The following is a 24,566-nucleotide window of genomic DNA, read 5'->3' on the forward strand; positions in this document are numbered from 1 at the left end:
TGAGACCTGGATGGAGTTTCAGGCTTCTAAGGCTAGTACAGCTCAGCCCCAGACAAACATTACAGTCATTTGGAGAGTGAACCAGCAGATGAAAGCGCTCTCTTTCCCTCCTGCTCTAACTCTGCCTTTCAAGTAAATAAAGTAAATCATTAAAAAAAAAAAAAAAAAAAAAGAAACCTGTGCATGCTCAGGGCTGCTCTGCCAATACCAAGCCTCTCAGGAAATTTGCTGCTCACCCAACCTAGCCAGCCAAGCAGTTCCTCCGCTCATGGGTTAGTTGCAAGACCTCTCCATAGGCTCCACTCTGCTCCTCATTGTAACTCTTCTTACAACTGGAGAAACTGAGGCAGTGGACAGAGAAACCACCTGCCAGGAAATTATCAACCTGAACCTGCAAACTCTGATCTGACCAAGTCCCAGGGGCTGAAGAGGTTCAGTTTTCCCACAGCTGCCTCATATTCAAAGATGCATGAGACAAATCCCAGCCTTCTGGCAGGCTTGTCCATCATGTCTGGGAGTGAGGGAATCAAAGATCTGAGTGTGCCTGTGGGGACAAGGAGCCAAGCCAACTTAGCAGCAAGGATGCAACACAGCAGAGCGGGGGCAGGGGAGCAAGACTCCCAGAGAGCACACAGCAGGAAAGGCAGGGGCCTGGAAGCTTCCTCCCCTCATTCACTAAAACCTTTGCTCATTTTAAAATGTTACACATACACAGACAAGCCCAGAAGATGGTATAACCGGATACCCATGCACCTGCCTTCCAGTGCTCATGATATTAGTGTTTTTCATAATTGTTTCAGCCTGTTACCATGGATACAGCTAAAACTCTCCCCTCCCAACTCCTAACCTTAGCAGGAGGCGGCTGTTGTCTCTGTTTCCCTTGCATGTTTTTAGATTTTTACCAAATATTGCACTTTGTACTTTATCTCAGTGGTAGCTGCTGCTTTCCAGTGTCCCCATTAGGGTGTGCAAGTTCCATTTTATACCTTCCAGCAGCTGGCTTAGGAGAGCAGAGGGAAGAGGCAGACATAAACATATTAGATTCCAGTATATCCCTGCCAATATGAAACCACAGAACCAAACACCAGCTCTGTGAAACTAAGGGACACAGCATGACAAAGCATTCAGGCCACAGGCAAGGATTTCAGAGAGTGATCCCAGGGGACTGGCGGCCACCAGCCAAGCTGGCAGGCTCAACGGCTGTCCACAAGACCACCCCCCCCCCCCAGGAGCTGGGGAGATATTCTAGGTCAGCCTGCTCCTCGTGGACACCTAGCTTTCTGGAGGCCCACTGCCCAGGCCAGTGGTTCCATGCTCTTCCATGTGCCAGCAGAGAGAAGCCAGCTCCCACTCCAGGGCTGGTGCTCCTGCTGCATTCAGCACACCTCAGCTCTCTCCCTCAACTACTGGGCCCACATGCCTAAGGCCGCATGGATACCAAACATTCCTAGTTGTAATGCTTATCTTTAGACAAAGCCTACCTTGTTTCCATGGCATAAAATATGATACATCCACACACTAAGCACTTGTGAGGAACAGGGAAGTTCTTTATGTATTAACACAGCATTATCTTTAGATGGACTGTTAAGTTAAAAAAAAAAAGTACAGTATAATAATATGTGTGGTAAACTATTATCTGTGTAAAAACTAATAGGCCGAGTATCTATAGTTCACTGCAGGTATGTGGACCACCTGTGTGAGAATACACAGGAAACCAAAACAAAGGTTGCCTCTAGAAGGAGAATTGGTAGCATGTTTGTATCTTTTCAGTTCAGGAAGCATTTTCTATTACACACAAAACTGAAATCTGGGGGGAAACAAAAGACAACGATGAAGTCACTTGGATGAGATGAATTACATATTTTACAAATACATTTTAAAAGGACAGAGTAACAGGACCATGGGAGGCCTGAGTAGTGAGTTAAGAGCCAGGAGACAGAGCCCAACTTCATGCTGGCAACCAGTGATCTGAATGCAGAAACAATAAGAATACTTTTACCCATCAGGTAAAATGAACATCATTTCCAGATAACCATGATTTTGCATAGGCTAGGCTCCTCCAGAGTCTGTCTCTCCAGTTGAGGGTTCCAGCAGTATGCAGGAAGAGCTAAGTCAGCAATAACCAACTTCACACAAAACACTGGATGCCACGACTTCTAACCCACTACACTTGTGGGGACTCCAGTGGACCCCAACTGGCACATTTCTCAATGGGCCACAGGGACACCCTCTGTAACGCTCTGGATGTAAAGAACATATGGGGAGCTTCCAGGCCATGGTCAGCATGCCAGCCTGCTGCTCTGAGCCCTGTGCATGAGCATGTGGCAGTCGCCTGGATATACCCATGCCCCACTAACTCCGCCAGGAGCCTCCTTCCTCTCCGTTCACTACACTTCCTCTCCACCACCGCCCAGACTCTCACAGATGGGCCAAGCTTTGGAGGATGGCCCAAGGGTCTGGGATACCTGCACACAGGCTCCTGCCCACCCACCTCCAGGTACCTTACCCCGGCACAGTAATCTCCGCTGATGGTGACCCGCTGGTACTCAGGCATGGCATAGGGCACTGGCGCAGGCTGGGAAACAGCTCCAGAGACCACAGGGGTTGCAGGAGACATGGCTGGACTGGCTGTTGGTGGGGCCTTCCAATCTTGTTGTGTTGGCATTTGCAGAGACAGGGACTGGGATCGAATCATCTTGAAGCTTTTCTTTCTAGGAGCCAAGCACAAGGGAAAGTGGGAAACATCAGTAGCTCATTCGGCCAAGTGATTAGGAGTCTGTTAGGCCCAGGGCAGGAGGACTTTGCTGCAATTAATCCCCAGGACTGGCCCAGCCGTCAGGAAGCTCGTAACTGTTGACACCTTCCTGAGACAGAGGTCTGTGCAGGTGACACTGCAGGGCCCCGAAGACACACAACTTACCTGCAGCCATTGCAAACAGTTGTGGGCTACATGTGCCAATGCCACAGGAGATGAGCAGATGGATGTATGGATGACAGCCCACACCACAGGACCTCTCAATACCACAGGGCATGACAGATGCGCAGGACATTAAATTAGCCAGGCTTCTCAAAGTGTAGGCAGCATGCCACCTTCAGTTAGCCCAAGCTCTCAGTCCCAACATATGGACAAATTCAGAAAAGGCTCTGGACAGAACTGAGATCTTCACAGAAGGAGAAATGTGGGGCACTGGGACAGGCTCAACCAGTCCGTCTCCTTGCTTTTTTGGTTTTGTTTTATTTCAGAGGCAGGCAGGCAGAGTTCCCATCCACTGGTTCACTCTTCCAATGCCTGCCATGACCAAGCTGAGGCCAGGTCAGAGCTGGGAGCTAAGAACTTAATCCAGATCTGTCACATGAGCAGTAGGAACCAGTCCTTAGCACCTTCTTCCTAGGGTCCACATTAGCAGGATTGGTAGCTGGAAATATATACCTGATCCAGATATTCTAACCATAGGCCAAAGGCCCAGCCCTCCTTATTGCATGGGTATCAGGGGTCCGGGATGGAAACAGGGCTTGCATCAAGTCACCCAGCAAGATGGATGCTCCACACTGCCACCTGCCTCACTCCTCCTTCCCAAGCATGACATTGGCCATCCTAGTCCCTGCTACTGCAGCAGGCACAGGGCTATGTCTTTGCAATGGGAATGGAACCAGTCATGGCATGGCATGAATTTCAGCACCATCTGGACCGGTCACCTAGGCACCAAAAGATGACTTCACCAGCTCCTGGACACAAAATTGTTTTAAAATGCTGCAAGCTCATGCACACTCACAAGGCTCATTTGTGATGACTCTGCCATCTTCATGAACTCATCCCAAGCCCTGGAATCTCTATGGCAGGATTGAGTCAGCAGTCAGTAGTGCCGGCCTTGTGTGGCCTCTCCCCAGCCTCCAGGGAATCCCAGGTTCCCTGCAATGCCACCTCACAGAGGCCAGCGCCAGAAACAAACTGATCCCCTGTCCCACTTTCTGCCATAGGGGCCCTGCACTCTCCTAGTACTTTCCACCCAACAGCACAAGTAATCACCAGCAAAGGACTCAGTGGTAACTGTGACACCCACACCGCCACCCCCAGCCAAGGGATCCCCTCCTCCTCTCCAGGCACCGGTAACACCTCCAGGATGTAGAAAAACTACTTGAACTCCAAAAAGGGCCTGGAGGCTCTCCTGAAGTAGCTGTCTTCTCCCCAGTACTTGGCCGGGTTCGCTCACCGTCAAACCTCCAGGAACCAGTTCCCCTCCTCGCTTTATATCCTCACCACTTGTCATGCTGCTCTGTGTCTTAACTGCCCACCTTGAATTATCTCCTTTTACAACTGGAAGATGAAGGTGGTACCTTTTCAACGATTGACCCTTGGAGCTGGGGTGATGGCACAGCAAGTTAAGCATCCATCTATATGGGCACCAATTCAAGTTCTAGCCACTTTTTTTCCCTTTTCCATTTTTTTTATTATATCCCTGGCAATCTTTACGTAGTTAATTAGGGTAAAAAGATTCAAGGGCTATAGAAAAATGGGTAAGACTATTAGTTCCATATTGTTTCCTTCACATATCTGAGGTAAAGGGGGATTTTAAGGGAGAAGCCCCACCCAGTCTCCCACCCACCCCAGGTCCCTGATGTGGGGCGTGCTCCAAGGGTCTTGCTGGTTCAATAGTTATGAATTGTTGCCAATCTCGCCACTCCAAGCACAATGAGGTCGCTGAAGATTCTTGTATGTACTAGCAAGTATAGGGCCCGCCACAGTCCATCGCCCCGAGCAGCTGGTGGTTGCAATTGCTGGGTTGTTCTGTTTCCAGCCCCGACTTCCACTGGAACCAATGGATGTTGCAGTCTAGCCTGGTTTTGCCCAGCACACTTGGCCCTCACATAAACCAGTGGGAGCTGTAGCCTAGTTGGAGCGACCCACAATAACCCCATGAGGCTCGCCCCCTACCCTGGTTTGCCAGTATGGGTAGCAGTAGTCCAGTCTGTCCCACACCCCATTCGGCTCTCGTACATCTCAATGGGTATTAAAGCTTAGTTTCATCTAAACAGCTCCACTATGCAGCCCACACAGATGCTCTTGGATGTCTGTCTAGCCACCCCAGCCCCTGTTCTAGTTTTCATGCCCTCCTGTGGGAGTGGTAACCCAAGAGGGAGGAGCCCACTATTTCCCTCCCAGGCCTCTCCCACTGCCAGATTATGCACTCTCCAGGTGGTTCTGTGATTTAACTTGACAGAATTAGTCCCCAGTGCCAACTTCTGCCAGCTGATGCCACAGCTAAGCCCAAACAACCCTCACCCACTCTAATTGTAGTTTTCACCAGCAGGAACAATCAGCCCAGCCTGGCTTTTGCCTGATCTAGTTCTCATGAGGCCCACAGGTGTTGTAGCCCTGCCTAGTCTGGTCTGCCCTCATCCCAGCTTACGCTCTCCAGTAAGAGTAGCTGTCCAGCAAGGGAACCCTCCATATACTCCCTGCTGGCTATGCCCCCTCCTTCCTGGTTCAGCGCTGTGGTTACATCCGGTACAGGCAACCTCACCTTGGCATTCCATAATGTGCACTGGTTTTTGTCACGACTGAACCTGGCTCGACCCATACTCTGTTCTGGTGCTCGGATTTGCCAGTGGATGATGTGAACTGATTCAGCCTGGTCTGCCCCTGGCTCATGCAAAACTGTATGCCACTGGGAAACTTCCCATGGCCTGTTCTGGGCTGTTTCCTATCATGTTTCTTGTGCTTACCTGCCAGATCTGTGTTCTGCTAGAAGAGTTGCCCAGGCTCCTCCATCAGAACCTCTCCCAATGCCAGATTTTGCACATACCAGGGGGTCCATTAGCCAGCCCTACTCAGTTCACCTCCTGTCCTAGCAGGAACAGTGGTTTTTCCTGGCTGGCCTTCAACCCAAACTGGTTCTTGCTGTTGGATCCAGCCACGGCTCGTCCATACCCACATACAGTTCATGCATGGCTCAGTAGGGGTTGAGACCCAACCTAGTTTGTCCCACATCTACCTGGTCCTCCAGAACACTAGACGGTGTTAGTCTGGCCCGGCCTGGTGCGTCTAGTCTCAGTCCACACTTGTGCCAAGGGAGACTACAACCGTACCCTGATCAGAACGAAGCCTCCCATTCCAGCCCACATGTCCCTTGGTGGGAACCTCAATCCAGCTATGGTGTCCCCTTAGCTCCCCAACTGGGCCTATTCCCAGCCATAGATCACGCGCATGCCAGTGGTTGCTCTGACTCAGCTTGGCACAGCCCCTCACCTGTCCCGACACTGTGGCTTAGTGTCCTTGACTCACGTAGACCAGTAGGTGCAAGAGCCAAGCTCGGCATGACCTGTGCTCCATCCTGGTTTCTAATTTTACTTATGGGCTAAGATTTGCTCAGTCCTGCCCAGTCTACCCTGTTCCATTACCAATTCACCACTGGCCAGCTATTAGAGAAACCTTGCCCAGCTTGTCCGACCCCCAGGTCTGGACCACAGTTCACCAGCGGGAGCTATGACCCACCAGGGGAGTTTCCCAAGTTCTTCCATTTGATCCACTCCCAGACCCAGTTCTTGTACATGCCATTGGGATTTAGGCCAGTGCCCGGCACAGTCTGGCCTTCCATTTGGCCGTGTATGAGCTGGTGAATGTTGCAGACCGGCCCACCCCACACCCTATTCAGGATGCACATTTGGGTGTTGCTACCTTGACCAGTCCAGACTGTTGCGAGTTCTTTTACCTGTGAGTGATAGCAGGCTCCTTGACCACACCTAGCTTAGTCCATCACCACCCCATCTCTTGAACTAACCCGAGGGGCTAGGATTTCCACAGGGTTTGGCCCACACATCCCCCAAAGAATATACCCCCGGAAATGGTTCTCTCGTGTGCTAGTTAATGTTATGGCCCTGCCTAATGTGACCCATCTCCTGACCTACCATTATGTCAGGTAATAGGATATGCTCCTGCTAGACAAGTCTTAGGTTTCATGTGGACCAGTGTTTGGTGGTCAGCATTGTTCAGTGATTACATGTTCTTCAAAGGAAAAGTTACTCTGTCATTGGGAATCTATAGGATTGATTCACATCCCAGAAGCACAGTGGGTTCAACGTGGAGCTACATAAGCAGTGATTCAAAGAACCAAAACCCCAGAGCTCGCATGCATGCAGTGGCATGGAAACGCCCCAGCCTAAGATCCAACAGCACCCAACAGGCTGCCAGAAGTTCCAGCCCCCAGGCCTAAGGTTGCGCCCCTCCCCAATCCCATCCCCTCATCCAATGATGATGGCGGATGGGCCCTGTGCCCGCCAGGGGCCCCGAGACACCTCCCCCTCGGTGTACTCACCATGAACAGAGCAGCCTCTGGAGCCCAGCAGGCCCGGGGACAGCTCACCACATGCACGTGGTGCCTGGAGTCAGGGATCTGAGCATGGAGACGCCCCAGCCTAAGACCAACCAGCAGCCAGTGGGCTGCTGGAAGTCTCAGCCCCCAGGCCCAAGGTTGCGCCCCTCCCCAATCCCATCCCCTGCCCAATGATGGTGACAGGCGGGCCCTGTGCCTGCCCGGGCCCCAGAGACACCCTCCTCAGTGTACTCACCCCGAAGGGAACAGTCCCTGGAGCCCAGGCAGTCTTGGGGACAGCTCACCATGAGCACGAGGTGGCTGGAGTCAGGGATCTGAGCATGGAGACGTCCCGGCCTGAGACCTACCAGCAGCCAACAGGCTGCCAGAAGTTTCAGCCCCCGAGTCCTAGCCACTTCTAACCCAGCCTTCTACTGATGCACCTGGGAAAGCAGCAGAGGATGGCTCACATGCTTGGGCACCGGCCAACCCCACTGAACAAAGTTCCTTGCTCCTGGCTTTGGCCTGGTCTGGCCCTGGCCATGACGGCCATCTAGAGAGTGAACTAGCAGATGGAAGATCTTTCTGTCTCAACTTCTCTTTCAACTAAATGGTTTTTAAAAATAAAAACAAAAATAGAGCTGACCTTTGCTCTGCAGCTGGTCCTGTATACCAGACCCTCTGTACTACTTCAGGAAACTCAACCGGAACACAGGAAGCCCCCAGCCTGCCACTGGTCATGTAGAACTGAGCCAAGCTTCCTGCCTGCAAGCAAGATGCCAACATGTGCAGTCAACCACCCCTCAGAGGCAGATTCCCCTCAGGCATTTTTTGGACATTCATGTCTGGAGGAAGAGCCGTTATTCTGGGCTCTCTCTCATATCCTGCCATGCTCAGCTGGGTCTCATAAGCCCTGGGCCTCCATGTCACTCATGCCTGTCAAGATGCTGCCTGTAATCTCTGTGCCAACCTCATCCCCATATATGTCAGCCAATGCTGAGGTCTGGGTGGTCCTACAAGGAGATGCAACAAGTAACCTCCAAGGTGAGTGACAGGTAATAAGAGTAAAAGTGCACACACACACACAAACTAGAAGGCTTGCTGAACCAAAAGCCCACCAGGCTTTTCCCAGGAATGTTCATATTCTTCTGCCCCAGTGAAAAGACCAGTGCCACTGGCTTGTGCAGGCTCCTTCTTGTATTATAACTATGGCCTCGATCTTCCATGAGTTTCAATTTGTCACATATGATGACCCTTGGGCTGGGAGACTGGACTTGGCAGGTAAAGGAATAGGTTTAATAACAGATGGACCAATCCCTAGGCCCATCACCTTGGACAAGATCTTGGCCTGAAGCTAACCACTGAGCTTGTATCACAGAAAGTTGGTCATGCTGAATGGAGCCCAAGCAGGGACCCTGTTTTTGTTGCTGCATAACAAAATATCACCAACTTGGTGGCTTAAAACAACACACCCTTATATCAGCTCAAAGCTCTGTAAGGGAGAGATTTGGGTGGCCTTGGCTGAGCTCTTTCAGCTTAGGGTCTTAAAAGGCCAAAACCAAGATGTTGGCCACATCAAGCTCTCAACTGAAGACTCTGGGAAAGAACTCACTTCCAAGCTCATTCAAACTATTGGCAGGATTCAGTCCCAAGTGGCTGTAAGAATGAGGTCCCAGTTCCTTACAGATGGTGGGTCAGGGGTAGCTTTCACTTGCAATAAACAGCACTCTGACCCTTTCTGATCCTTGCATGTAGCCCTTCCATCATCAAAGCCACAGGCAGCCTGCAGTCTCCCCAGCTTCCCCTCTTCCTAGCAGCCCAAGGCAGCTTTCTGTCTGGAAGGGCTTTTATGACTGGATCAGTCCTATCCCTGGCCTTCTATCCTCAGGCTCACTGTGCCGCACTCCATCCGATGTTCATAGAAATTCTCATCTGTCTACGGCCATACCAACCTGAACGCATCCGATCTCGTCCGATCTCATCCGATTTCGTCTGATCTCGGAAGCTAAGCAGGGTTGGGCCTGGTTAGTACTTGGATGGGAGAAATTCTCTCTCATCATATTAGACAGTTATCTGCTAAAAAAAAAAAAATAAACTGCTGTGTTTGAAAGCAAGACACACACAGAGATCTTCCATCTATGGATTCACACCTCAAATGTCACAACAGCCAGGAGGAACTGGCCCAAGCTGAAGCCAGGAGTCCAGAGCTCCAGTCAGGTCTTCCACATGGGTGGCAGGGGCCCAGATACTCGCTCTGTCCCCTACTGCCTCCCAGGATGCGCACTAGCAGGAAGCTGGAACCCGTAGCAGAGCTGGGCCTCCAACCAGCTGTGAACTTCAAGTGGATCTTCACTACTCTAACACCTGCTCCTGGAGGCCACCTGGACAGCTCTGACATAGGCCCATACCTCATATCTACTCTCTGCAACCAGCCAACAGAGGTGGAAAGTGGCAGCACATGACATACAGTATGACAATGTGCACCCACACATGACCTGGAAGCTCACACGTGTCACAGCAATGCAACAAGGACACATAAGGAACCACCATAGATCTACCTAAGTCACAGCACCACAGGCTTCCCTAACCAGGAAAGACTTGAAAGGCCATGCATCCCTGCCTCTCCCTGTGGTAGCCTTTCCTTGACACCTCTAGCAACAGGGAGCGCACTACATTCCTGAATCAGCAGTCAGTCACTCCTTCAATAAACATTTACAAGCATGTTCTCTGGGCTGGGCACAGCTAGACACACAAACACACAGTGGAACAAAACAGGATCTGCTGTCACTGTTAGAAAGCACTTCTTCGTGATGGGCCCAAGATCTGTCTGTTCACAGTGCCACCTGTCACACCTCATGCTGGCCCCTGGGGCACGGGGAAGCTACCTCACTGTGCTACAGCTGGCTTACCCCTCCTTCCCCCACCACAAACACCTGGCAGAACCACAGCCCTGCCAGGGAGTTGAGAGGGCAGGGATATGAGGACATGAGCTCCAGGCCACACTAAGAGCCTAAGAACCCAGGGGACAGCACTGTCATCTCTAGGATAGGTGGTGACCTGTCACAGTGCCCTTCTTACTGACCAGGCCCTCAAGAGAAGCAGGGGATGTAACCATCCAGGCTGTTATTACAACACCTCATTGCCCAGCACCTGTCAGCACCCTCACCTGCTCTACCACTGCCCCACCATCCACGGTGTCACCACCTATCCATGTTCCCCAGCCCTTCCTGCCATGAGAACAGGCAGCCCTTGGCTGAGCCCTATTTTGGACAGCCCCCAGCATCTCCCAGGACCTCTGAAGCCTACAGGAGTGGCAGCAAAAGGCACCAAGGCAAGCCTCTCTCCAGACTCATGCCCACAGCACCCACAGAAGCACCCAGCTCAACCAACTGCCATGTGCCAGGCTGTGGGGGTAGAGGGCTAGGTGAAAAACAGCCCCAGACTCCAGGGATTACGTCTGAATGACAGAGCAAGACTCAGACAGACTTACAGGTTGCTATTAAACCATGTTGTGGCAGGAGTAATGAAATGCCCGGATATTCTGGGATCCCAGAGGAGACGCCTAATCCCCACTGGGGGTGGCAGCATTTGGGACAGGGTGGGAGGGGTCATTTCACATGGGAAAGTTTGTTCCTCTCCCACATACACACAGCGACACACATGCATACGTACACATGCACACACACTGAGCTCACGCTGCTATTGCCTCTCCCTCTGATGGCAAGGATTGCCGTGCAGGAGTCATAAACCAGTGTGGGAGCTCAGCCAACAGTGCAGGGGGCAGACCCACTCCATTGCCATGGGCTCCTCTGCTCCTGAGGTCCACAGCACCACTGCTAACTCCCCTGGCATCTGCACTCCTTGTCAGTGACTGTGACTGACAGCAGAGGTCCCAGCCCCAGTGGCAAGCTGGGAACTGCTGATGGTGCTATAGGCTCCCTGATGGGTGGTGTGAAAGGGGTCTGCAGAGAGCCTGAGGGTTCACACAGACACTACCCACTCTGCACGCAGGCCTGCTGACCAGCAGCCTGCCAGGCAGGTGCAACTCTGATGCCCAAATCTTTGAGTCGGAGGGTCAGGTGTAAAGACAACTCTACCATGCCCGCCTCCTCTGCCACCCTCCCATAACCTGCTGCCTTCTCCCTCTTCTACTTGGCTCCGGGCCCAGGTTGATCTCCATTTCTCTCCCTTTCCATTTCCTTCTCAGCTGCTCTTTCTTCTATAAGACCCCAGAGGTCAAGGTGAAGTACAGTCCTCACTGCCTTTTAAAGAGCTGCAGTCTCTTTTTAACTTTAAAAGTAGGTACATTAGCAATTACAAATGAAGCTCCTTTGCCAAAGGCCCCGAATTAGAATAAAAATATTGCCTGACTCTGATTTAAAGAGATTCAAAAACAAATGATTTAGTAACACTTTAGCTGGATCTGTTTGTCGATTTTACTGAAAACATTCTCTGGGAAAAGCTCCAAACAGCTAGATTTTTCAGATAACAAAGTCTGTCCCTTTTGAGTCTCATTTTTCTTTTCTTTTTTTTTTAACGAAGGACTGATGCAATATTTCAAAGCCCCTCCCTGTTTGCAGGTGCGAACCAGAAACCCCGTAACACCTGGAATTAGGAATAGCACCCCTTGAGGTCATCCTTTGGGGTGCAAGGAGTAATCCTGCCCTGAGTTGGCCTGGGTAACTAGACAATGCAAGTGGCTTTTCCCAAGGAGTGCTTCGTCCTGCATTCGGACTCAGAGCGTGAGGAGCATAATCTGCAGCCCTCTCGGTGACTCAGGGTCATCGCCAGATTGCCCCGTCATGATCCTACGGGCGTCTTGCCCTCGGAGTGTTGTGCTGGGGATTCTGTGTCTGCTTGCCTAATAGCTCTCTTTCCTCTCTTGCTGGCGACTGTCAAATCACAACAATAACAAAAACAAGACCAGGAATGATGCTTCAAGACCTGTGCCACGCATTTCATGTGAACTGGCTCATCCGATTTTCACGAGGCACGTCATCCAATTCCCCTCATTTTGCAGATGGGGGTAAAGGCTCAGGCCAGTAAGAGCCTTGGGCAAGGCCATTGGGCAGAAAGGAATGGCTGTTGCATGGTCCCAGCTGGTTTGATCCCAAAGCCCATGCTTATGGTCACCATGCATCATGCCTGCTCCTTCATGATACTCCCTCCCATATAAGTCCATAAAAGCCTACCTTCCCATTTTGAGTGCATTGCTAAGCCTGGCACAGGATGAGAAACAAGAGAGCCAGCAAGAGAAAAATCCATGCCAAGGGGGGGGAGGAGGGGATGTGATGGGACGGGACGAGCAGGAAGTGTCGGCTGAAGGGATTCTTTCAGGGGAGATGAACATGCTCTAAGACTGTGGTGACAGCTGCATGACTCTGTAAAGACGAAAATCACCAAGCTGTACACCATCAATGGGCGAATTGTATGGCATCTGGGTTATATCTCCATAAAGCTGTGTGGAGGTGGAGGGCAGGGAGAGACAGAGGAGGGGCCCAGGCAGATTTCCTAAGTGGCCCCAAGTCACACAGAGTGGCAGGACACTAAGTGTACAGTGGCACTGTAAGAAGCCACAGGGCCCCCCTTTACCCCATTCCCAAACACCACAAGGCATTTGTGGCAACAGTGGGCATACAGGGCATCTTTCCCCTGCCCTTCCACATGGCCAAGGCCCAGGCTGGGTCCTGAAGGCACAGCAGGAGTCAGAGCCAGTCACACCCAGGGAGTTCACGGGCCAATGGGACAGAGAGACATGAGCTAGGACAGCACCCTGCCCAGGAAGGAAGAAAGGGAGGGCACAAGCTTGGCCAGGGCTCGCAGAGGCTCTCTGGTGGAGGGAATGCCAATGTCAGACCTGGACAAGCAGGGCACAGTCCCTGCGGAGATGTCAGGCCCAGGGTCCCTCAGCAACGGAAGCTGGCTGCAGACACTGATTGTTCCAGGCAACAAAAAAAATTGCTAGGACCTCTTCTCTTTTCAGCATTAACGGTGCGAAATGCTCAAATTAGCACAGGTGTGTGGCCCCTCTGTTAGGCCAGCAGAGGGCTAACCCTTGGAGTTGTCTAGTGGCACCAAAGACTCCTTCCATTGGTAGCTTTCAGCCCCTCTGGGGAAGAGAATCACCAGCTATATCCACAGTGAAGCTGGTAGCTATATTTTACTGCTTTCCCCCCAAAAAAGTTACCGAGGCACAGACAATCTGACACTGGGGGGGAAAGAAAAGGGCTCACTTGGAATAGTCAGGAAGGGGTCCAATCCTCATCCAGGTCTGAGAGAGGCCTCAGGGTCCCACTGCTCCAGTCACAAGGACCTGCAGGCATGGCCAGGCAGCGACACTGCTGCAGCCTGACATAGCTGCTCAAGGCTTCTTCCTGTCCCCTTTCTGCTCTTCCAAGCAGAAGACCTGTGAAAGGACGATGGTCAAGATCCATACTTCCCATCAGGCACCTGGGTCTGATCCGGGTACTGCCTGCCCCTGTAACCACACAGCACACCACTCCTTCCTTCTCTTCTGGTCATGGCAGCTTCCGTAAGTCCTCAGTAGTCCTGGCCAACTCCCCTACCTGCAAGGCTGCCCCCCACCTCCACAAAGCCAACTCTTAGAGTAGGGGTTCTCTGGCTGTCTCCTGGGACACATGTTTCCTGAATGCACAGCATACAACAGAATCTTGCCCTCACCCCTGAGTTCACTGTTTTCCTTGCCTTTGTACTGGGCTGCACCTGTTCGTCCAAGCCTCCCTCTCTCCCACCATGCCAGGTTGTGTCCATCTGGCTTTCAGTGTGGTTTGGCCCGCGGTAGCCACTAGGGAAAACCTGAAAGGCTCAGAAAGGGTATAGCCAGATATGGCATTTCCTCCCTCCATCTCCACTTTGGGGGTGTCACTTAGTGGCTGCATCGCTTCCCCATGCTCGTTTCCACTGACAGGCCCCCAGGGTTCCAACTCACCCTCTGTGTCTAACTCTACCACCTGTTGTCACCCATTTCCAACATCAAAACCTACACCTATGCTCAAATGGCTTATGGTAATGTGGCTAGATCCTGGCTACTACACTTTCATTCACTTGCCCAGAATTGGCTAAAACCACCATAGGTGTCCTAGGGTGGGAACTACACTGTTGATTATCATACCTATGTTCCCAGTAGGGCACCTGGCAAAGAAGGACCCATGGGAATCAGCACAAGATAGGAAGATGGGGGATGAAAAGAAGAAAGACTGGGGAATCATGAGAAACACCCACATTTCCAGGAAGGAATGGGAGCCGCTCCATGGAAACGTGTATGTGTGTGTGTATGTGTGTGTGTGTATGTGTCTGCACACAATCTGTTAAGAAAACAGCAACAGAGATAAAGTGGGTTCTGATTTTCTCAACTGGATGGAGGCACCAAAGCCTCCTTGAGCTAAACAGTCATGGTTAAGAGGTCCTTGCAGGTGCATGGACCCGCCAGGTCCCCTGAGGAGCCATGCCATGGCCCTCCTGAGTCTGTGCACATGCATCCTTCGCACAAACCTTTTGGCCGTCTCCACAGACTTCTGCTCAGCCAGCTCCTTCTGCAGCTCCCTCTCCTTGGCTTCCTTCTGCCCAATGGGGCAGTCCTCTGGGACGGTGAAAAGGGACAAGGCATCCTTGCTGTCCTCTTCTCGGAGTACTTTGGCAAACACCTTCTCAGCCAGGAGCCGAACTTGCTCGTCCACTTCAGAGATGTTCAGCTTGGGGAATTGACGCGGCATCTCGGCTGGCAAGACAGAAAGAACAAGCATCAGCCTTGGGGAATTATTGCAGGTGCCTGAGTCACCAGACCAGCAGAAGACAGAGCTCGGAACGAGGGCTGCCCCACCTGGTCCTCCGCATCAGCCATCCCTCCTGAATGCCCTAAGCCCACTACTGGGGCCATCACCCGCTGCCTCCTAGGGTGTGCATTAGCAGGAAGCTGAATCGGCAGTGAAACCAGGACTTGAACCTTGGCACTCAGGTATTCAACACAGGTTTGCGTAAACCTTCAGGCCAAATGTTCAGTCTCCAAAAGGGTTTTCAATCATGAACCTCAGGCCCTAAGAGATAAGAGAGGAGCCTGGGAAATTCACAGTTGCATTCCTCTTTTCCTCAAACAAGGGCTTTTTGCTGAAAGAAAGAGTGCCCCCATACACTTCAAATCCCTTAGCAATTCACAGAAAATTTTAAACTTTGGGACAAGAACACTCTTTAGCCAACTGAAAATTCACTTCCCCTAAAGAGGTTCTCCCTGTCTCCCTTCTGCATACCTCAGGGACTGGCCCATATCCCTCAGTGTATTTCTTCCCTCCTCTTTACTTTAGAAACACTAACACAGCCCTAAACATATTCCCAGCCAATCATGTTCCACGGATTTTTTTTAAGAATTTTTTTTTAAAGAGTTTAACTATTTGAAAGTTACAGTTAACAGAGAAAGAAAGACACAGAGGTCTTCATTCCACTGGTTGGTTCACTTTCCAGATGGCCAGGCTGAAACCAAGAGCCTGCAGTTTCTTCTGGGTCTCCCACATGGGTACAGGGGCCCAAGCACTTGGGGTCATCCTCTGCTGTTTTCCCAGGCACATCAACAGGGAGCTGAACTGAAAGTGAAATAGCCAGGTTTCAAATCAACAACTATTTGGGATGCCGATATTGTAGGCACCAGCTTTACCCACTAAGCCACAACATGAGCCCTGCATTTTACTAAGTAATTCAGGTGATCTTATTCTATTTCCATTTCACAGGTGAGAAAATGAAGACACAGACAGCTTACTGGTCCAGGGCCACCCTTCTCGTGGGTGGGCAAAGGTCTGCTCTGTTTTCAGCCTCTCTTCCATCTCTCCACCTCTGTGCCTCTGCTCAGGGACCTGACGCAAGCACCTGGATCCCACACCTGTGCCCTCAGCACCCAGCTGTGCTGCTCCCAGTTGGTCTGGGCATCAGGAAGGGTCTCCTCACCATCCCCAGAACAGCACAAAACTTACTGGCCTCACACCTGGGAGAGTCACAGGTGAGACTGTGTCACCTTCAAGGACTACAAGTAGGGTAATTGTGGAGAGCCCAGGGGTCCCTAAGGTTCTGGGAGGGCTCGCTGCTCTGGTCTTCACTTGGCAACAGATAGGAAGGAAGGAAGCAGGCAGGTGGCGGGCAGGCAGCTGGGGAGCCCCGGATGCTGACACCTGTGTCCTCTCACTTCCTGACCCAGGGACATGGGTCTCTGCCACTGGGAGGGTGAGCAGGAGGGAGCTGAGGGAAGAAGAGTACCTCAGCACACAACCGTGACTGCGCAGGTGTAAGGGAGCCCACTCTGAGACAGCAATGGTATTGAACTCCCGGTCCTGGCAGCAGGCAGAAGAAAGGAAGTGGGACAGTGGCACAGCAGAGGCTCAGAGGAGATGACCAGAGAAGAAAGCTGGAGCAGCATGAAGAACCGATGCTGTATCAGGCCAGGAACCCCCCAATTCCAAGTGCCAAGGGCAGGTGCAATGCTCCCTAACCTCACAGAGCATTGCTGAGGCAGATATTACACAGGTCCCAGCAGCATGAAGCAACCACCCTGTTGGAACAACTAATCTCTCTTTTAGAAATTTCTCTAAAATAAAGTGTAGGAAGGAAAAGGTATGGAGATGTTCACCTGCCTTCTCTATACTCACTCTGAAAGCCTGCGTCCCATTATGCCCTACTTGCAGACAGTGTTAGCTAATCAATGTCATAATTATGATGCAACCATATGAAAAAAAAATCTTGTGAAATCAGTGACAAAATAACACATAAAACAGAGCCCACATTTTATTTCCTTGATAGGAAAATAAAGCCCCTTGTGGAAGAGGGCTCTGGGAGACACACACACTCGCCAGGCCTGGAAAGCAGAGTCACCTGTGGGTGTTGGGGTGGGGACGTCTTCTTTGGCTAAGGGGTCATCATTTTTCAAACAGGTACCAAGAAAATGAATGGTGGGGGGGGAACAAAACCTCTTTTCCTGTAGGTTTTGGTCATTTGGGCCTCTCCCACGTAACCCACCCCCACTAAGGAGTGACACCACGATGCTGCCCGTAGCCATCACCTCCCTCCCAGCACACACTGCGTGACCCAGACCCCCAGGTGACGCCCCTGGGGACAAGACAGCTGGGAGGAGTCAACGTGGCTGAGGCTCAGCATGCCAGGGCCTGTCCAGGAAGCATTTTTAGTTCAACTCAGCCAAGCATACATTCGAGGATGCTTCCTCCTAAACAGCCTCCTCTTTAGCTCACACAGCTAAATCTTCCTTAACCTGTGTCCCCCAAGAGAAGTGATGTTCATGGCTGGTAAAACAGGCCCTGTGGGAGATACTAAGTGTCACAAGCCTGCAAAACAGGTCCCACCAGCTACCCCTTTCCTCTAGTGCCTGTGGTCTCCTGCCCCCCACACTCCCCACATCCCCCATTACAGACACCTACAAGGCCAGGCCTGCCAAGGAAAGCCCCCTTCACAGATGCCAACCCTAACTCTAGCTCTAGCTGCCTGCTCAAGACCCACACAGGTACTTGTCAGCTGCAGGCAGTAGGCTGGAAGGTTCAACTGTGAATGCACGGGCAAGGGTCAGCCAGCGATAGGGCTTATCTCATAGCTGCACATGGACCCTTCAATGAGCTTCGAGTGCTGTCCCCCAGTTTGAAAGCTCCCAAATACCACCAGTTCCAGCCACCAGTAGCTTTGCCCCATACTCAACCCCTGTTCCAGCAAAGTACGCACCACCACCACAATCCCTTCCTAGCACCTGGCAAGATACTCTGCTCTTGCCAGTCTCCCATGGTCAGAGCCCACACCACCAACCTGAGCCTGCCGCTGGAGTCTCCATGACTGATGGCGAGGAGCCACAACAGCCAACCAAGCACACTGGGGGGTCAGGTGCTGCCTGCCTGCCTGCTGTAGGAAGCTGAGCCAAGTCAGGGTGTGAGCACTTCTGGCTGGGTCCTGCCTGCAGGCTCCAGTGGGAGGGCTCTGCTTTGCATATCTGCCAGCAGCCAGGAGGTAGGGCAGCAAAAGTTGAGCTGGAAATTCTGCTGTAAACACGGAATGCAAGTGGAAACTTTCAAAGAATCTTAAAGGCCCCAGGTCATGTTGGCTCCAAGGCAAACGATAACCTGGATGCAAGTACTGCCCGGTTTGCAGCCTCAGCAGAAGAAACCACGAGGTGCTGCCCCCATGCAAGCCCCTGCAGTACTCTGTGGAAGCACAGAACATCAGTGCACCTCCTGGATACACACAGAGCCCTGGGGAGAGTAGAGTAGCAATACCCATACCCTCCCAACACACATCCCCACAGCCTTCACTGCTTTCCTTGGAACCCCCTCAAGTCTGACCTGAAGACAGGATCATCTTACCACGGGGGAACTCAGCTATGGCACAGCTTGTCCTGTCTCAACACAGAGGACCCTACCAGCCATGACACCCTTCTAATGGCAGCTCGGACTGAACCCCCATGTCAGCACACGCTCCTCCCTCCCCATCTCCTCCCACTTCATGAACTACTTCTTGCTCTACTAGAAGGGGACAGAGATCCTGGCAGAGACCCCAGAAACTGCAGTCCTGCCTACTCCCTCCCACCTTCCTTGTAAGAAGCCAGACACTGCAGGGGGCTGAGCAACTCTGCCAGCCACACACACCCCCACCTACCCATCCAAGAAAGAAAGAAACCTCACCTGAACCAACCCTGTACCCTCTGCTGCCTTCTGGGCTCCCAGCTCCCGAGTGAGGCTGCAGCACGTGGTGCTCTCTCCCAGAAGGGCAGTTCTAAGGCCAAGCTGGTGGGTGAAGCCAATATCCCAAGGGGCAGGGCTCTCACCTGCCCTGTGGGAGAGCAGGAAGGTACACACCGGCTCCCAGCGACTTTGACAAATCACTTGGGCCCGGGAAATAACCGTGAGCAAAACGGCTATTTCTGGGGTGCTGTTGAAACACTAGGGGAGAAGAGCCCAGAGAACATGGGTCAGCTGTTTGCCAGGAAACCAGCTGTAGCCCTAAGTTGGGCCTGAGTCACCTCCTCATGGCCATGCCATACTGAGGCCACATCCTAACTCATGCGAGCACAGGGCACGATTACACAGTGACACTCAATCCCTGTGCTGCTGCTGGGATTAGCCAACCAGAGCTTATGACCCACCTGTCCTGACAGCTGTTTCATAAACAGTGCAATCAGCAGGCAACGAGCAACAAGAAGGAGGGTCATATTTATTCATTAAATCATTAAACAGACACAGCATGTGAGGAAAAAAATGCCAGGGGGTGAATGATTTCTGCAGGTGAGCTGAAATGGGAGCATCCCAGTTTATGAATTACATCTTGTACCTGTAACCGGATCCTGGCCAGCCTTAGCCTAGTCTAAGCCAAGTCTAGTCTGTAGACCAGAACATATCAGAAGGCCTGGAATACAGGAACAATCACTTCTGGGACTCCACGTACATGTTCTAGTCACAGACTCAGCACCAGTACAGAAAACCGCTTAATTTCATGTAAGCCAACACACTTAAACCATCCCACCACTACTGCCATTGGGGGAAAAATAATCACCTATGAATACCCTGTGGCATGGGCTTTGGAAAATGCCTTCCACTTGGAGTCTTCATTTTCCAAATCCAGAGGGAGCTGTCTTCCTGGGGTCCAGCTCCAAGGGGATACCCACTCCATTGTGTCCAGACACCAGGTGCCCTTCTAGGATGCCACAGACCGGAACAACAGCCAGGAGTTTTGTTGGGGCCTAGGGAGAGGCAAGACCCTTGGGAAAATGGCCAGGGTGGGCAAGTTCTGCCTAGGACCTCATGGCTGACCCCACCTCAAGCCTAACACATCGCTGCTGCTTGTAGCTCACACAGATAGTTTCTGGGACAGACAGGCACTAGTCCCCAGCACCAAGCCTTGCTTCCTGCTTGAACAGACACCTACATGGTTTATGATAACCAGACTCAGTTCTGTGTCTCCCGTCCTGGAGACCGGATGACATTTGCTTAATCACTGAAGTCTTCCTTACGAATGCTAAATGTCTGGGAAGGCCAATTAGGTCTCATCAAGAAAGATCTCACTCTCCTCCCCCAAAGCAAGGCATGCACCTGCATCAAGGGGTCCCAGACACCTTGTCGTTGCAGAGTGTGTGTGTGACTCACCCAAGAAGTTGGGCACAGGGGGTCAGCTTGCTGAATCGCAGCTCCACAACACATTCCATGTGTCTCCCTCAATGCTTATATCCCCCAGGGCCCACAATATGACAGACAGTCAATAAATACCTGCTGAATGAGTATGTGTGAAAGAATGAGTGAGTGAGCCAAGTAGATGACTGCACCCATGGCCAATCCAAGAGAGAGCACAACGTATGGTTAAGAACAGGGACCCAAGCCAGACTCCTTGGGTTTGTGTCTTTGACCATTAACTTGTGTGACCTTGGCCAATTCCCTGAACTTTCCTGTGACTCAGTTTCGTTCCCTATAAAATAGGAGTCATAAAAAGTACTGACCTCAGGGCTTGGCATGACAGAGCAGGGAGAGTAGGTAACATGCCTGGACTCGAAACTGGCATGAACCATGTGCTTTGTCAGCACCATCTTTCAACATCATCACTGAAGGAGGACACTGTGACCCTAGAAGGTCAGCGAGCACAGGATCACAACTGATTGGATAATATTTGTGTTATAACAACCGAATGGATACTTTTGTATAACTGATTGGATATCATTTGTATGAAAACAGTTGAGTGGATGTGAATGAGAACACTTGGTAGAATATACAAAACAAAAGGAGTTCCAGGGCTCAGCACCATGGCCTAGCGGCTAAAGTCCTCACCCTGAATGTGCCGGGATCCCATATGGGCGCCGGTTCTAATCCCAGCAGCTCCACTTCCCATCCAGCTCCCTGCTTGTGGCCTGGGAAAGCAGTTGAGGACGGCCCAAAGCTTTGGGACCCTGCACCCAGGTGGGAGACCAGGAAGAAGTTCCTGGTTCCTGGCTTCGGATCAGCGCGCACCGGCCATTGTGGCTCACTTGGGGAGTGAACCATCGGACGGAAGATCTTTTTCTCTGTCTCTCCTCCTGTCTGTATATCTGACTTTGTAATAAAAATAAATAAATCTTTAAAAAAAAATAAGGAGTTCCAAACAGAAGTATAAAAACAGTTGATGGGTTTTGTTGGTAAGCTCAGTACTTCCTCCCTTATTCCATATGACCCTCAGTGTATAAAGTCTGATGCCACTAATAAACCTCAGCTTTTGACCATCAGAGTCCATCGCTGCAGGACAGCAGCAGTCACCATGATTAGGAAAACACATGACAGTCAACTAGAGAAACAAACATGCAGTTTCATCCAAACTAAAAAGTTTCCTCCTTTTATTCATTGAGTGCCATTCCATGACCAGCACTATCCCCAAAGAAGAAAAACCCATTGAATGGTACTTCTCAGTGACTGGGCCAGGCCAGCACCCAAACCAGGGGCCAGTCCCTTCTGTACCAGAAGCCTAAAGCCATGTCTCTTGTCCTAGATATGCAGCCAGCACATGGGAGGAGCTTAACAGACTCAGTGGAAAAACCAGCAAGGCCAAGGAGCAGCTTTCCAGATCAGGTGATTTCCTGGCTTCGCCCTGGGGTACCATTTATCTGCCTTATGATGTTCGCAAGACCTGGTTCTGATATCCAAGGCCATCTGAGGAGTGACCCCCACATGTGTAAGGACAACAAAGCCAAGCCTCGAGGAACTGCTTGACCTGGCAGAGAATCGCTCACTCCTCATCTAGGACCTCAGACAGCTGAGAAAGGGGCTGAGCGCCCACCGAGCCATGTGCAGGCACCACCAGCTCCAGCAGAGAGAGCAGCACCCCAAACTATCACCTGCAGAGCCGGCCAGGCCAAGCCCACCACCCAAGGCCTGCTGGCAACAGCTCTGAAACGTGGACAACAACAGAGGCCCTGCCTGTAGGGCCCAGTGGTTCCACCATCACTCAGCATGGATGCTGGGCAGCCAGAGAAGGATGCTCCTTGGTAAGGATGCCAGCCTAAAGATGGTCAAATGTTGGGCACCACATCCAGGCATACAGCCAACCAGGCTCAGCCTTCATCCCACACTGAAGCCCTCCCAGACCTGCCGGCTCTCGCCCAGGTCTTTGCTCATTTGTCATCACTAGGTTCCCAACAACCTACAGGAGGAATGATGCACTGTAGTCAGCAAGCCTCTCCTACTTCAAAACTTCCAGAGCAAGACTCATCCCAGAGGAGGCCTCTGCCAGCCTACAAGAGCAATGAGCCCCATCGCCTGGGAGAGTAGCTGCCAGGAAATTCAAGAGCGAGAACAGACTGCCCAGGCACAGGGCCGACGACCTCCCCAGCTCTCTCTGAGAGAGTTACAGTGGCCAGGATGAAGCATCCAGGGACCTAACCATACTGTCCACTTACCCCCACACCCTTTCCTGCTAATAGCCCCCCCCCCCCCCCCCCCCCCAGCTGTCCAGGAGCACCTAGAAACCTTCCCAGAGCAGTGGCTCCTCCCAGGACCCTTAATTCCCCTAAACTTGGCGAATTCAATATAGGCCACCAGAGAACCAGGATGCTGCACCTCACCTGATGCTACCCCAGGGACAAGGAGCAGGAGTCCAGGCAAAAGCAAAGCAAGGGAAGATCCTGCGACAGAGATAGTGCCACCTTCCGTGGGCCAGGAGTGCAAGGGAATCCTGCACTCCTCGACAGCCGTCCCGGGCTGCAGGGTCCTCAGGGCGCGTGCCAAGGTCAGCCAGCAGCATCGCGCGCACTCACCAGGCTCAGAGGACAGGGCCATGCCGCGGAGCGCAGGTGACTGCTGAGCCGGCGCTTACCAAGAGCTGCGGAGCTGGGCTGCCGGGGCTCTCCAGCCCGCCGGGCCCCGGGAGGGACCAGGCCGCGCCCCCAACCCGGCGCTCTGCGGAACCTGCGGCGCGCCCCGCGGCAGATGCAGGAGCTACGGGTTCCGAGGGGTGCTTTGCGGCGCGGCCGCTGCCCGAGCTTCCGCCGACCCCGGGCTGGCCCAGCGGGAGGAGGGCGGCCGCGTCCGCAGGGAAGAAGCCGGCGCCGCACCTGAGGCCGGAAACTTGAGAGCGCCCGGCGCGCAGCGGCCGCCCAGGGCCCGGCCGGAAGCTCGCGCGGCGCCGCAGCAGAGTCCGATGCCCGGCTGGTCCCCGGCTGGTCCCCGACTTCGCTAGGACGCCCCCCGGACTCTGTGCCCTCCGAGTGAGGGTCTGCGCGACCTCCTTCCGCCCGTGCCAGTGACTTACTCTGAAGCTGAGGCGCCCGCCGGCGTGCGCTCCCCACTTCGGTGTCCGTCGGGTCCCTGGGATCACCTTCCTGCCCCTCCCGGCGCACCGGCTGCCTGCCCAGCCCGCCGCTCCCCCGGCTTCCTTACAAACCCGCCCCTGAAAGTCCGGAATGACCTTTCAGGAGCCCCAGCCCGAGGGTGCCTTCCAACCTCCCTTACTCACCTCTTCCCAGCACAGAGCCAGCCGACCGCGCCTTGCTTGCGGGAATGCTTGGCGTCCACCAGCTCCTGCCCGCTTGGCTTTCTGTTGCTCAGGTCCCCAGGCGGTGCCAACCGTACCAGCTCTCTCACTAACCCGCCGGCCAACTCCAGGGATCCCAGCCTCTCCCATGGTTTTAAAAACTTCCTGTCTGGTTGTCATTTTTTTTTTCTTAGTTTTTAGCTTATTTCTATTTGCTTGAGAGAGAGAGAAAACTTCCATCCACTGCCTCGCTCCCTGAATGCCCGCAACAGCAGCCTTGGCTAGGCCAGGCCGAAGCAGGGAGCCAGGAACTTAATCCAGGTCTCTCACGTGGGTGGCAGGGACCCAAGGAGTTGAGCCAAGGAGCTGCTGCCTTGCCAGTGTGTGCACTGGCTGGGAGCTGCACCGGGCAGTGGAGCAGGTCAGTAAGGCTGGGCTGCAGGCTTTGCAATGTGGATTGCATACTGCGCTGCACACCTGCCCCGCGTTGCTCAAGCAGGTCGCCCAGCTGCAGCCTGTGCTCTGATTTCCTTGAGGCCCCTAGAACCTCCTTGCTTCCCGAAGCAGAACCTGCTGCTATGTTTACAGGCCTAGGTAACGACCCCACCCACCTCCAAGCCACACTAAGGAGGCAAGCTGGATGCCTCTGTGCCTCTCCCACCAAATGGGGAAAGGGCACCCTCTGTGTCCTCACTGTGCCACCGTTTCACAGGCTTGTCCCACTGACTTCTGGAGTTTATTCCTTCTGCCTTGTAGCCTGGTGATTGCCAACTACTTAGT

The 24,566-nt window shown here is 52.6% G+C and overlaps 1 protein-coding gene across 6 annotated transcripts in view; it reads right to left on the reverse strand.

The window, feature by feature from the left end:
• The window catches only part of AMPD3 (adenosine monophosphate deaminase 3), a 43,693-nt gene extending 19,806 nt beyond the window's left edge, over nt 1–23,887 (reverse strand). The window contains exons 1-3 of one of the 6 annotated variants that reach the window (XR_009245321.1): nt 23,071–23,508; nt 14,823–15,048; nt 2,507–2,711 (exon numbers count right to left, since the gene is read on the reverse strand). Coding sequence is in view for 5 of the 6 variants with exons in the window: in XM_004593790.2 (XP_004593847.2) it covers nt 2,507–2,711; nt 14,823–15,048; nt 23,071–23,092 (453 nt within the window). In the remaining variant the exon portion in view is untranslated. Of the gene's footprint in view, nt 1–2,506; nt 2,712–14,822; nt 15,049–18,985; nt 19,042–20,790; nt 20,923–23,070; nt 23,509–23,564; nt 23,710–23,768 lie in introns of those variants that run through there. The other 5 variants (XM_058663389.1, XM_058663388.1, XM_004593790.2 and 2 more) reach the window with 5 other exon arrangements.
• Between the last annotated feature and the right edge of the window lie 679 nt (nt 23,888–24,566).

This window comes from Ochotona princeps, chromosome 4, assembly GCF_030435755.1.
Source record: "Ochotona princeps isolate mOchPri1 chromosome 4, mOchPri1.hap1, whole genome shotgun sequence".
Taxonomy (NCBI): domain Eukaryota; kingdom Metazoa; phylum Chordata; class Mammalia; order Lagomorpha; family Ochotonidae; genus Ochotona; species Ochotona princeps.